The sequence below is a fragment of the Ovis canadensis genome, chromosome 9, assembly GCF_042477335.2.
Source record: "Ovis canadensis isolate MfBH-ARS-UI-01 breed Bighorn chromosome 9, ARS-UI_OviCan_v2, whole genome shotgun sequence".
NCBI classification, from domain to species: Eukaryota; Metazoa; Chordata; class Mammalia; order Artiodactyla; family Bovidae; genus Ovis; species Ovis canadensis.
Window position 1 is genome coordinate 100,724,251 of NC_091253.1, and position 13,517 is coordinate 100,737,767.

The 13,517-nt window shown below is 41.7% G+C and overlaps 1 protein-coding gene across 7 annotated transcripts in view; it reads right to left on the reverse strand.

The window, feature by feature from the left end:
• Positions 1–13,517, reverse strand: part of RALYL (RALY RNA binding protein like) — an 885,605-nt gene that overhangs the window by 102,129 nt on the left and 769,959 nt on the right. For all 7 annotated transcript variants that reach the window (XM_069600698.1, XM_069600702.1, XM_069600700.1 and 4 more), the window contains one exon: positions 8,433–8,605. In XM_069600698.1, coding sequence (XP_069456799.1) covers positions 8,433–8,605 — 173 coding nt within the window. The remainder of the gene's footprint in view (positions 1–8,432; positions 8,606–13,517) is intronic.

A 13,517-nucleotide genomic window follows, 5' to 3' on the forward strand; every position in this document is an offset into this window, starting at 1 on the left:
GTGCGTCTGGGGTGAGTGTGCCTGCTGCAGGCTGAGTGGGGAGAGCTCAGGGCAGACCAGAGGGAGCGGGCAGACGGCGCGGGGTGTGGGGATCGCTGTGGGGACCTCCGGTTCTCCTTGGAGGAGGTGGACAGCTTGCAGAGAGCTTTAAACAGAATGACCGGCTTAAGCTTCAACAGGACCAAACTGACTGAGGCTCGGAGAGCAACGTGAGGGGGACGAGGGTGGAAGGCGAGGAGCAGGGAGCCGCAGCAAACATTCAGGCAGCCGCTGCAGAGGCTGCTTTCCATGACCTCTCGGCCCTCAAAGGTTTCACGGGCTCAGGCTTCAAGCTCTGGGTGGTAACGTCCACCGGGGAGCGGGAGAGAGGGCCATGGTTCTCCCAGTGTGAGTCTTGAGTCTGGTGCGGCTTCAGGCGGAGGCCTGAGGGGATGGGGATCCAGGCGCGCCGTGTGGGTGTTGCATCTTTGGGGCGGACGAGGCAGCCCTGCTGGCAGAGAGCCATATTCTGTCACAAAGGCAGCAGCAGAGGCTTCGGCAAGGCTGTGCTCTCAGGGGAGGGCAGGCGGCAGGAGACGCTCCCGCACGGGGCCGGGATCCCCCCGAGGTCCCGGAAACAACCGGAGATGCTGGGCCGGGGGCGGCGAGGTCCTGCAGCCCTGCGAGGGTTCCTATGATGCTCTTAGACTTTATTGTTAACTTAACCGGCATCTAATTTGCACCTAGATAGGCGTGGAAGCATTCAAGGTCACCAGATTAAATGAGTGAAGTTGAACACACAGGCAAAATACAAATGCCCTACAACGGAACTGCGAGCACGCAGCAGACTTTTCACAGGGAGCTCTGGGCTGCGAAAGACATGGATGGCCAGCTTGTCCAAACTCACGAAGGCCGGAACTGCTTCTGTCACACTGAGGACAGAATTCCGTTTTTAACAACCCAGCCATCTGGCCTTCCCGGGAAAATGACAGTTTACCCTAATGGTCTAAGCAGAGCTCTTCAGCTAAAATAAAAATGATTGAAATCAAAGCGAAGTGAAGAAGTGAAGTCACTCAGTCGCGTCCGACTCTTTGCAACCCCATGGACAGTAACCTACCAGGCTCCTCTGTCCATGGGATTCTCCAGGCAAGAATGCTGGAGTGGGTTGCCATTTCCTTCTCCTTGATTGAAATCAAGGGAGATGCCAAACAGACTAGTGTGCGATTGACTCTGAGGAACATTTATTACAGAAAGGGCAGAGGAAGAGGCTGGATCCCAAGGTGGGATGCCAGAGCAGAAATGTCAGCCTAGCATACCCTTTACCGCCGATCAAAGGCTTCAGTGAAGTCGTTCAGTCGTGGAGGCTACCAGGCTCCTCTGTCCATGGGATTCTCCAGGCAATAGTACTGGAGTGTAATTGCCATTTCCTTCTCCAGGGGATCTTCCTGACCCAGGGATCGAACCTGGATCTCCCACATTGTAGACAGATGCTTCATTGTCTGAGCCAATATTTCCCGGGAGCAGTGCGGGTCACGTAGCTGTCACGGCCCTGGCCCTTCGTACCGCAGAAGCAGGTCATACGTGCTGTACGCATGCACCAGGACTGGCCATCCTATCCCTGACTCCTTCCAAATTATGGGTGGAAACTTACTTTCTATCCTTATTATCTGTGGCAGAAGGATTGGGAAGACAGCCTACAATGGCACGCCAGAGGTTGAGATGAAGGTCTTGAATACAGACTCAAAGCAAAAGGCTGAGTAAACGCTTTCTTGCTCCCTTGTGATACATACCACTAACTAACCCACTTGGCACCACCTTTGGGAATGTGCCTCCCAAATTCCTGTTTGCCCTCTAGCTAGTGTTTAGTCCAAATGACAATATTAAAAAGAGACTGCAGCACGGAGGATATGTGGGAGCATTCAGGTGAAGGATTTAATTAGGACAGAAACAGAAAGCTTCAAAAAGAAGGAAAGGTTTTCAGTCCACTTCATAAAGAAAGAACAAGAATATTGATTAAAATGCTTTATGCATTCCAGTTTTTCAATGGTATATCAGAATGCCTGATTTGAGTTCTCTTCAATTACAGCACCGGATTTGCAGTCCACACCTTCCCAAGTGTGCACAAAAATTCAATAGCTTGTAAGCCCAGGTGACTCTCTGCTTAGTTGAATATTTTGTTAGATGCTGAAAGATGTACTGTAATGTAGTACTCAACTTGCATGCCTAAGAATGAGACTCGCCAGCTAGGTAATTCTACTGTGGATTCTTACTAGATCTGCCTGATTTGACTACATGTACTCAGCAGGAGTAATTACAAGAAGAATTCAAAAAAGCTCAAATTCGCTAATGCATTTAAATGTTTGCACTGTCTACAGTTTCCTTTGGGATTTGATGTCACTCTGTCATTTCAAACCTCAGACTGATAAAAATACAGATTCCTGAACTCTTCCCCAGATACTCTATATTAGCATTTTAAGAAGCACCTTAGGCCTTTGGATATAAGTTGACCAAAAACTTTGCTTTGGAAAACACTCATCAGACTCTCAACATCTCCTGAATGTAGCTGACAGCTTGTGATTCCCTTGGATGGGCACAGTTGCCTTTCTCATCCGTCTTTTCTCATGCACCCGGGAGATTTCATTTGCCTTTTTAAATTAGCAGGGCACAAATCAACTCTCAGTATTCAGTGGAAGGACTGATGCTGAAGCTGAAACTCCAATACTTCGGCCACCTGATGCGAAGAGCTGACTCACTGGAAAGGACCCTGATGCTGGGAAAGATTGAAAGCAAGAGGAGAAGGGGATGACAGTGGATGAGATGGTTGGATGGCATCACCGACTCAACGGACATGAGTTTGAGCAAGCTCCAGGAGACAGTGAAGGACAGGGAAGCCTGGCATGCTGCAGTCCCTGGGGTGGCAAAGAATCGGACACAACTTAGCGAGTGAACAGCAACAAAGCCCTCACTTCTCTATAGAATTTCCATTCGGCACAGATTACTACTTTATGGATGATGTCATTTTATATGAAAGGGGATTACAACTCTGCTGGATATGGAAAAAGGAAGAGTTTGAAAGGCAAGTATTTTATTTGTGAAGTTTGTAGTAGTTTTACAAAAATATCTACTTTGCTATCTGTCTATCCATCCATGCTCCCACCCCCCACATAATATGAAACATTTAATGTATTTTGGACATTAAATATACTTTCCCTAAAATGATCTGAAAACAATGAAGGGTGATTTGAATATTCTTTCTGCATGTTAGCAGGTGCTGTTCCTTAACTCAGCATCCTCTGAGGTAAATTTCTACTATCTCTTCTGCCAGGAGCCTTTGTTGACTCCCAGGAAAGTGTGATTCCTCAGCTGTAGATTGCATCTTCCATATGGGTCTTATCATGATATACTGCTTAGTATGTTTTTCCTGCAGCCTTTATCCTCAGTTAATTCACAGCCTCCTTGAGGGAAAAAAAAGTATGATTTCCTTCATTATTCCCATAGCAAAAATCTCATTAGTGGTCAATCAATAAATATTTGCTAATGGATTTATTCAGAAATGAGTATGGTAGCAGTTTGATAATTGTATGCACAATGTATCAATCTAGAGTTCAATTTATAACATATTCAAACCTCAACTTACAGGCACTAATGAAATATATGGGCATAGATTATCGCAGAGTCAAAGATTTTAGCCTTGGCTGACTTCTCATAAATTATCAAGTCCAAGTCTAATACTTTTACATAAGGAAATCAGTCTTCTCTAGGCACTAAGCTACTGGAGTAAAAGAACCATTGACTTAAATATTTCATTTTACAAAAAAGCGATCATTTTAGTTATCTGCACAGCTTTTGTAGCACCTGGTTCACACACAACAGGCCCCTAAATGCAGACTGAATGGATTGCTTAATGGAAACGGAACCCACTAACTGGATATTTAGATCCAGACGATGCACAGAGCCAGTGTTCATGCCGTCAGCTTTTCATAAGCTCTGCAAGGGGGGCCACCACTTACGGCTACTCCTCGAACACATTTTGCCGGATCTCCCTTGCTTATTGTACAGGATACAAGTCTTATCTCCCATTCTTTTTAGATTTTCTCTGAGCAGCTGCCTAAGCACATGGATACCAACTCTTCTTTTTAGTTACAACTGTAGGCACTAAAAACCTAATTACTGATAGACTGCATTCTTGCTGAATCTGTAATCATATCTGCCCTTCAAAAAGAGAAGATATATGTCTTTCCTTTCCAGGAACCAAGGATGACTCAGATCATGTGGTCAGGAAAAGAAAGAACAGTAGAACAGGGAATTTTCTCTCGGCCAGTTCCTAGGAGTGTCTCTGCAGTCTCCATTTAGACCACAGGGACTGAATTTACTCAGTGCTCACTCATTATTTTCCAAGTCTTAGGAACAAAAGGAGATACTGGAGATAGTGTCCTTACCTCCCATTAGCTAAGTCCCCCAGTTATAAAGCAGAGGTTGAGGGAGAGAAAACCTGAGAACCTCCAGCAGCAAGAGTTCTAATCAGTTACTTCTTGAGCATTTAGAGCATAAACCGAATACCATGGTTTGACTTTGTTCCCCTGGCTGCATGCTAAACCCTTGACCTTCAGAAATGGTGTTCCTGGAACACAGATTCACTCAGAGGAAAGATCAAACAGAATCAATTTTAGAAATTTTCAATCTAACTTTGCTATTTGCAAATAAGAAAGTTGAGAGAGAAGTTATAATGAAGGTGAATGGGCTGGATCAGACAGTGACAGGTCTAGGGCTAGAATGGGCCTTGCTATCTTTTTCATGACAGCTGGCATTTTCTAACTCTTAATCCTAGCTGATACTTGGAGTGATCTCATGCACATGTAGATGAGCCATCTTGCATCCAAGCCTCTCGCTCTCCTGAATTCTTCCTGATTCAGGGACTTTTCCTCTGATCCCACTTCCATCAGCCCCTCCCATGGATCTTCTCACCATCTGTCAACACCTCTGAACTAGCTCAGTCTCTGAGGACAGCCATCACTTTTCTCTTGTTTATTTCCTCTTCTTTCCTCTCATCCTTCACAGTATAGGGGCTTCTATTCACTCTATGCCTCTGTTTTCTCCTTCTCAGTCCCTGGCTCTGTTCCCTGACTTCCCTGCTCGGGTTCAATTCCATGATTTCTTTAATCAACCACTCTTTTTTACTTATGTCCTCAACTCTATTTATTGGTTGTGTTTGATTTATTTGACAACAATCCAACTGATAAAATCTGATGGAGAGCACCCCACAGCTGTGCTGGCTGATGCCTCCGTAACAGCGGTTCTCGAAGAGCTCCCCAGACTGCCAGCAGCAGCACAGTGTGGGAACCTGTGAGAAATGTGAATTCTCAGACACACTCGGCGTACTAAATCAGAGATGCTTGGAACGGGACACTGCAATCTGCATTTCTAACTCTCTGGAATGGGAGTTAACAGGCTCCAGGTACTTCTGATCTACCTTAAAGTTTGCAAAATTAGAGTAGTACTCTAACTCTTGGTCTTTAACCTTAGCTAGCTATGAACATTAACCATCAATCTTTATATATTTTCAAATTAGTGGTCTTCTATGCTTTTCATATTAGCTTCTTCAAATCTTCTCTATTCTCCTCAAATCTATGATAATGCCCATCTCTTCTCACTCCATGGAAACAGTGACAGGCCTTATTTTCTTGGTCTCTAAGATCACTGTGGATGGTGGCTGCAGCCACAAAATTCAAAGACGCTTGCTCCTTGAAAGAAAAGCTATGGCCAACCTAGACAGCATATTAATAAGCAGAGACATCACTTTGCCAACAAAATTCCATAGAGTCAAAGCTATGTTTTTTGCAGTAGTCATGTAGGGATGTGACAGCTGGACTATAAGGAAGCCTGAGCACCAAATAATTGATGCTTTTAAATTGTGTGCTGGAGAAGACTCTTGACAGTCTCTTGGACAGCAAAGAGATCAAACCAGTCAATTCTAAAAGAACTGAACCCTGAATATTCATCAGAAGGACTGAAGCTGAAGCTGAAGCTGAAGCTCCAATACTTTGGCCACCTGATGTGAAGAGCCGACTCATTTGAAAAGACCCTGATGCTGGGAAAGATTGAGATCAGGAGGAGAAGGGGACAAAAGAGAATGAAATGATTGAATGGCATCACTGACTCAATGGACATGAGTTTGAGCACAGTCAGGGAGATAGTGAAGGTCAGGGAAGCCCAGCGTGCTGCAGTCCATGGGATAACGGAGTTGGATGCAATTTAGCGACTGAACAACAACTCATGCTTCAGAGATTATCACCCTCTGACTTATAGTTCATGCTTGAACTCCCTTAAGGACCTGCCACCACATCCTCAGACTTCATACAGTTTGCTGCAATGAAACAGTGTTCCTCTTCATGTCGAAGGTCAGCCTATATGTACATCTACATCCTAGACTCCTTTCCTATCAGCACCAGGGACTTTCTCCGTTTTTCCTCACCAAGCTCTCTCTCTCTCTCTCTCCTGGCCTCTTCCACCCAACTTCATCATAATTTAAATTCACACACTTGGGGATTTTGATTTGAAATATGATAAAAAGCACTGTAGATGTTTAAGCAAAGGGGCAGCATTGTCTGGGTTACAGTTTAAAATGACTTTTATCCTTCTTGGATTGCATGGGCTGAAGCAAAAAGATCAGTTCAGCTGTACTGGAGATGTAACTAGCTCTGGGCTACAATCTGGAGGTAGAATTAATGGGGATAGGTGGAACAAATCAGAAGTAATCTCAGTCTTTTCGGTTTTTAACAGCTGTGTGGATGATGATGATATTTATGAGAATGAGAAAGACTGGAAAGCAATAAGATGGCTGGAAAAATCAAGGATGTTTCTGGCATGTTAAGTTTCAACTGCTTACCGAACAGCTCTACTTGAGTCTAGAATTCCAGGAAGAGATAAGAAGCAGAAATGTAGATTTAGAAATCTTTGGCCTATAAATAATACTTAAAGCTCTGGTATTTGATGAAGTTCCATTAGTAAAGTGTGTAGAGAGAGAAGGTGACCCACGGCAAAGCCCTGGGCTACTTCAGTATTTAAAGTGGGGATGTGGAGGGCAAGTTTCTAGCACAGCTGGGTGAGAATGAGCAATTGGTATTCCGAGAAATTCTCCTAAGCAGTTTCCAGCCGAATCCCACTGAGGGGTAAATTAAGAACAGAGAGGCAAACATTAGTAATGATGTCACGGAAGCGTCCGAAGACCTCAAGAGCGGTCACACTGAGAGAGCGACAAAAGCCGGATCGGAGTGGGCTGAGGGACTTGTGCTGGTGGATTAAAGTCCTGCCTGAGGAGAAGCAGGGAAACTCACCAGCCTTTGGTTCTAGTCCCTGCTCAGTAGATTCCAGAAATGAAAACAGTCCTAAAAATAGGTACTTAAACCCTTCCAACTGAGGCAGACTTTGGTAGAAATAAGAATGGTTGTTAAAGGCTCCTATCTCAAAAGCTTAAATAAAGGTACCATGCAATTCAAACAGATTTGGAATGTTAAAAAATCAATACAGAATTCCATAGATGAAACAAAGTGTAGTTACCATGCTAAAAAGCAGCCACAGCAAAATTACCGCAGTAACAGTGGGTATTCAAACAGATTGGAGTCTGATATTACCTAGGGTTAAGTCAAGTTTAATATAACCAGTCCATTATATTTGAGAGTTGGCAGCACACACACAGACACACACACAGACACACACACACACACACACACTTGCCCTCTCATCACTTGTATTAGTCAGTCCCTTAAAGATAGCATATTTAATTTCATGGCTGATAAAATATGAGAAATAGCATCCTCATCAGCAGATATTTACCAATATTACCAGCATATATTTCCCTGGTGTGTTTATACAAGAAAGAACATCTGGAAATGAGCAGTATAGTTATTACAACATTGGGAAAATGAAACATGTAAAGAATCAGGTCTTAAATCTACAGCTCATAAGAGCTGGTCGTCAAGCCACACGGACACTGAGGACGATAAACTGGCCTCACGCTAAAGGGCAGCCTTAGTGAACGGAGTGTACAGGGCTGCTGACCATGTAGCTAATATAGGCATCATCAGCGAGTGACCCTGTTAACTGGGAGGGGGCCATGCGTCTCCCAGTAGATGGCGTTTATTGCCAGGAAATCATACCCACGTACAGCTCATGCGTGATGGCTCAAACGCAAGATTCCTGTTGTGATGAAGCACTTGAGAAAGAGAACTTTTCATCTGAGACTGCGAATATACCCAGTTCTAACCTATCATGCTCTTGTTCGTTCATTTATTCCCTCATATTTTAAATTAGCAACAGTATATTGAGCACTTATTATGGGCAGAGCACTGTCCACGTTTGCCTTAAGCAGGCGCCCAGGAGGAAGACACAGGCCCCGGAGAATTCACCTCTGTCTTAGAACGAACGGTTGCGGACATGCCGGCACTGTTTCCTACCAGCTCGTGAGCCGCGTCCTCGTCGAAGTCCTCCTCCACGCCGTCGGTCAGCTCCTCCCCGTCGGCGTCGGGCGCTCCCTCTGCGGGCTCCTCCGCGGAGTGGTCCGCGTTCTCCGACACACACTCGTCCTGGATCAGCTCGAGACTCGCTTCCAGCTGCTTCTTCTGAGCTTCTGGAGGAGGGGGAGAAAGCAAACGACCGCTACCTTGGGGTGCTCACGAGCCATTGGTTAAACCATGAAAAAGCAGCCTAGGAAGGGTCAATTCTGCACTACGAAGGGTGTGAGAAAGACAAAGTCACATTAAGCTCCAATTAATTGAGTTGCGTAAACGACTTCATACATAGGCATGTGGTTACGTGTAAGCATATTATGTGTTACAGAATTAGAAAAGTTTGGGGAATCCAGAGGGTCTGTGTATACAAACAAACAAAGATTTACGTAAACAGATTGATCTTTCTGGCTATACATAGTCCTTTCTGATAAGGACATTTTCTCTGAGGAGAAAATACAGCAACAAAAAAGGGGGAAATCAGATAAAGCATAGAACTTGTTCACTCAAGGAAGGAGAACTTGTCATTGATAAGTTCAAACCCAAGTGAAAAAGAGGGAAAAAGTGCAAAGGCAGGTATGTTGACTGTCAGACAGCACGTCCATGTGACCAATCCTTTGATATTTTATTCTAAATTTTGTTGGTAGATGTGATTAACTGGAATGGTTAAAATTCCGAGGGGTTGGAGAGCTGGGTTCAAGGTCGAGCTTCATCACTTACCAGCTTTGTGATTCTTAAATGATCAACCCTCCTTATGCCTCCGTTTTCTCACCCACACAATAGGGACAGATACTGCTTCAAGTAGTGAATCCAAGTGCTTAGTATAGTGATTTGTGAATAATAAGTGCTCAACAAATGAAGCTACATTCTACATAAGTAGAACTCTTTCTAATACCAGGGTGTGCACATTCCATTAACAGAAATTTGCCCAAGTGGGAACTATGCAGACAACAAAATGATCATTTTCCCTAGTGGCTGGTTTTCATCTTTTGTGAAAATATCAAGACACATCGAGTACTGAATAAAGGAGACCTTTCTTAGGTACTTCCTTCTTTTATTTCCATGTGTACATAATTATCCCTAAAACTGGCTGCTTTTCACTCATTTTGACTATTATTATTTGATCAGATGGTTACCCCAATATTTGCTTTGAGTTTTAAAAGATGTTACATTTTGAGTGGGTTTATATTTTATAGCAGCAAGGATAGTTTATAGGGCCAAAATATTTTGGGGGTATTCATTCCTGGACTCTTTCATAATATGGGTTAAAAAAGAAATAAACATTGTCATATACATTTTGACTCAGAACAAATCTTTGCAAATATGTAAATCAACAAATGGATAAACATTATGTACAAATAAGCAGAGATCTTCCTCTATAAATAATTTAAAATTTCAATAATAGTTACTTATGAAATATGGGTGTAATGTCAAGGAGATATCGTGGGTTCAGTTCGACCATTGCAAAAAAGTATATATCAAAATAATGCGGGTCACATGAACTTTTTGGCTTTCAGGGCATATAAAAGCTATGCTTACACTATAGTCTGTTAAGGCGACAACAGCATTATCATTATGTCTAAAAACAATGTACATACCTTAATTAAAAAATACTTTATGGCTGAAAAATCGTAATCATCATCTGAAGCTTCAGTGAGTCGTAATCATTTTGCTGGTGGAGGATTTAAATATTTCAAGAAACACCAAGATGGGACACAAAGACATGATGTAAGCACATGCCGTAGGAAAAATGGTGATAATGCCTCTAAATGAGTTTTTGCATTTTAAATCTTCAAGTAATAAACTTTATGAATTGAAAAGAAGCCAGAAGCGTTGTGCCCTGGCCCTGCTGCACAGGACAGACTACTAGTTCCAGCTTAGTTATTCACCAGTGGAATTATGCACAGAGGATTGAGTCTGTTTTAGCTACTTGGTCGGGCCATACAAACATATTAAGCTGACCTTTCCTCAAGTACCAAAAAGCTTTCAAAATAATATGTAGATTATGAGGATTAACGAAGTTTATATTTAGGAAGTGTTTTGCAGACTATGGAGGACAACATACATGTGTATTGTTATATGTGAAAAGGCATGCTTCTCATTGTGAATGTGTCAAGACAACAATAACTAAACTACCAAGTCTGAAACAAGAAGCCTGATAAGACCAGAGAATAACAGTGAAGAAACCTGTGGGACTGAGGCTGTTCAGAAGAAAAGAACTGACTGATTCAACCAAGGCTAAAAATAATTAGTAGGGGCATTTTAAAATGACAAAACGTTGGCACTTTCTCTTCACATTTACTTTACATGGATAGATGCGGGCTATATATTCCTTGATAGATTTTTAAAACCAATTTGTTAGCTTCAGATTTTTCCGTGTAACAATATAATGATGTAAACTCTGCTTTGAAAGCTATACATTTTATCTTCATTTGCATATCTGAATGTTCTGATGGAAGCAAGAGGCATAAATTCTCCCCTTTTCTCTGACATCTAAATAAATTTTACATAGAAAGTCCTATGATCACTACAAAGTGGTTACTGTTGAAGCTAACCAAGGTTTTTTTTTTCCTAAACCTACAAAATTATTATTTTATTTCCAAATAGGTAAATAGGTTAAAGAAAAAAGAAACTTTAATCTGGAGAAAATAACCTAAATATCTGGATTAAAAGAAAGGTAAATTAGGCAAGAGATACAACCAAAACCACAGTGAACTTAACTGTTACTGAAAATTGCGAGATTTTATTCGTCTCATCTCTCTTCACATATCATTGCTTTCTGCAGTTCCAGACCATTAGTTGAGGCTGACCAAGCTACACACATATGACTAGTATCCGCTGAGAAAACACTGTGATGAAAAACAGAGTTACCGTATAATCCACTCCTGATTATATATATAATCCCACTCCTGAACGTATAGCCAGAAAAGATGGAAACTCTAATTGGAATTGACACGTGCACCCCAATGCTCACAGCAGCGTTACTTTCAATAACCAAGACATGAAAGCAACCTAAGTGTCCATCAACAAATGAATGGATAAAGAAGAAAATGAACGGATAAAGAAGATATGTCTCACACACACACACACACACACACACACACACACACACTGCAATATACTCAGCCATAAAAAGAATGAAATAATGCCACTTGCAGCAACATGGATAGACCTAGAGATTATCAGACTAAGTGATGGAGTCGATAAAGAAAGACAAATATCGTACGATATCACATATTTGAAATCTAAGAACAGTACAGAGGAACTTATGTACTGGGTTAGACAAAAAGTTTGCTCAGGTTTTCCAGTAACATCTCATGGAAAAACTGGAACTTTTTGTCCAGCCCAATACAAACAGAGAAACAAACTCACAGACAGAAAAATCTGTGGTCTCCAGAAGGGAAGGGAGGCGAGGGATACATCAGGACCAGGGGGTTAGCAGAAATAAGTTGTCATATTTAAAACGGATAAACAACCAGGATTTACTGTATGGCACAGAGGACTATATTCAATATCTTGCAATAACCTATAGTGGAAAAGGATAGAAAAAAGTATGCATCATTTTGCTGTAGACCTGGAGCTAACACAATATGAAAATAAACTATAGTTTAAATTTTGGAAAAAGCTAAGATGGGCAGACTAGTGAGAGCACAGGAAAGCTGGACCCCTCTGGCATCTGTCGTGCCGTGTGCTCCACCCTGCTGCGTCTACATCACCATCCCTTGGAGGGCACACGGGCTTGCTACTCTGGGTCTCCTACTCTTTCTCCTAAGTTTGTACTTATCACCTGATGCCCTTACTTCTAGCCACTTTTGGTCACTACGATGCTTGTTCCAATGCTCCGGCTCTCCAATCCTGGTGTTGGCATTTTAAGACCAAAGGAAAAAAAAAAAAGAAAGAAAGAAAAAAAATGAAGGTTTGGGATTGGATAACTACTGTTTTATTAAAAAATGTTCCCAACCTTACAACTTTTCCAAGTGCCAAACTTTCTTATTTTAAATCACTGTGTTTATTCTTTTGTTATCATACATAAATGGGCTTCTGGTTGAAATTCACATTCTATTGGAAATTCATTTGATCTGGCATCTCTGTTTCTTCTCTAATGATATCAGAAATATTTGTTCTTTAAGAATCGCCAGTTTTTGATATTGAAAGTTTATATATATATATATCCTCCCCTCCCCTGGAAAATCTCTGTCACAGAATCTATGCAGGACCAGATCTTGGAGCTGTGTAATTCTCGTCTGGCTTTGAATAACAATATGATTCAGTTATCTTTGGAATCCAAGCTGACTTTCCTGATCTTCTTAGCTGAATACAATCCCTTCTCCTTTGATTAACCAAAGCTTGGATCAAATAGTTCTCCTGTTGTCCTCTCCTTTTCTCATTAGTGTTTAAGCTTCCTTGAAACTTGAGCTATTGCTTCAAAAAGTCATTGTCACACTCTAAGCGGATAATAAAGATATTGATCTTTTGTAAAGTGAAAAATGCAATACAAGTCAGTTATCAAGAAATATTTTGATGTGCTCTGCACCCCTCACTGAATGCCTCATACACAGAAGAGAGAAGGTATTAGAGATAATATAGGATTTGAGATCCACACATTTGCTAATTCCTAGTTCTAGTAATTTTCTTTTCTGAAAGATGAGCATAAAAATAGCGTCTTTCAGAGGGTTTCAGTGTACTCAAGTGAGGAAAAAGAAGTGAATATGTTTTTAAATAAAGGCCACACAAACATGTTATCTTAGAAGGTTCCAAATAATTACTGAGTTGAATCTGTATTGATTGCTTAATGGCTATAGATAAATTGTCCATGGCAAAATAATTCATCACTACTGACCATTAAGAATTATATATTAGAAAGACAATTTTGGCTTTGACATGGTCCCTTAGTTTCTGTTTAGACAGACAATGTTTTAAATTACTCTGTTTTGTGTATTAATATGCAATATATGTGTAACTCCTCTGATGACCTATTTCAAAGGCAGTTGTGCATTAATATAGCGTGTTGCAAAAAACCCTGTAACATCCTCA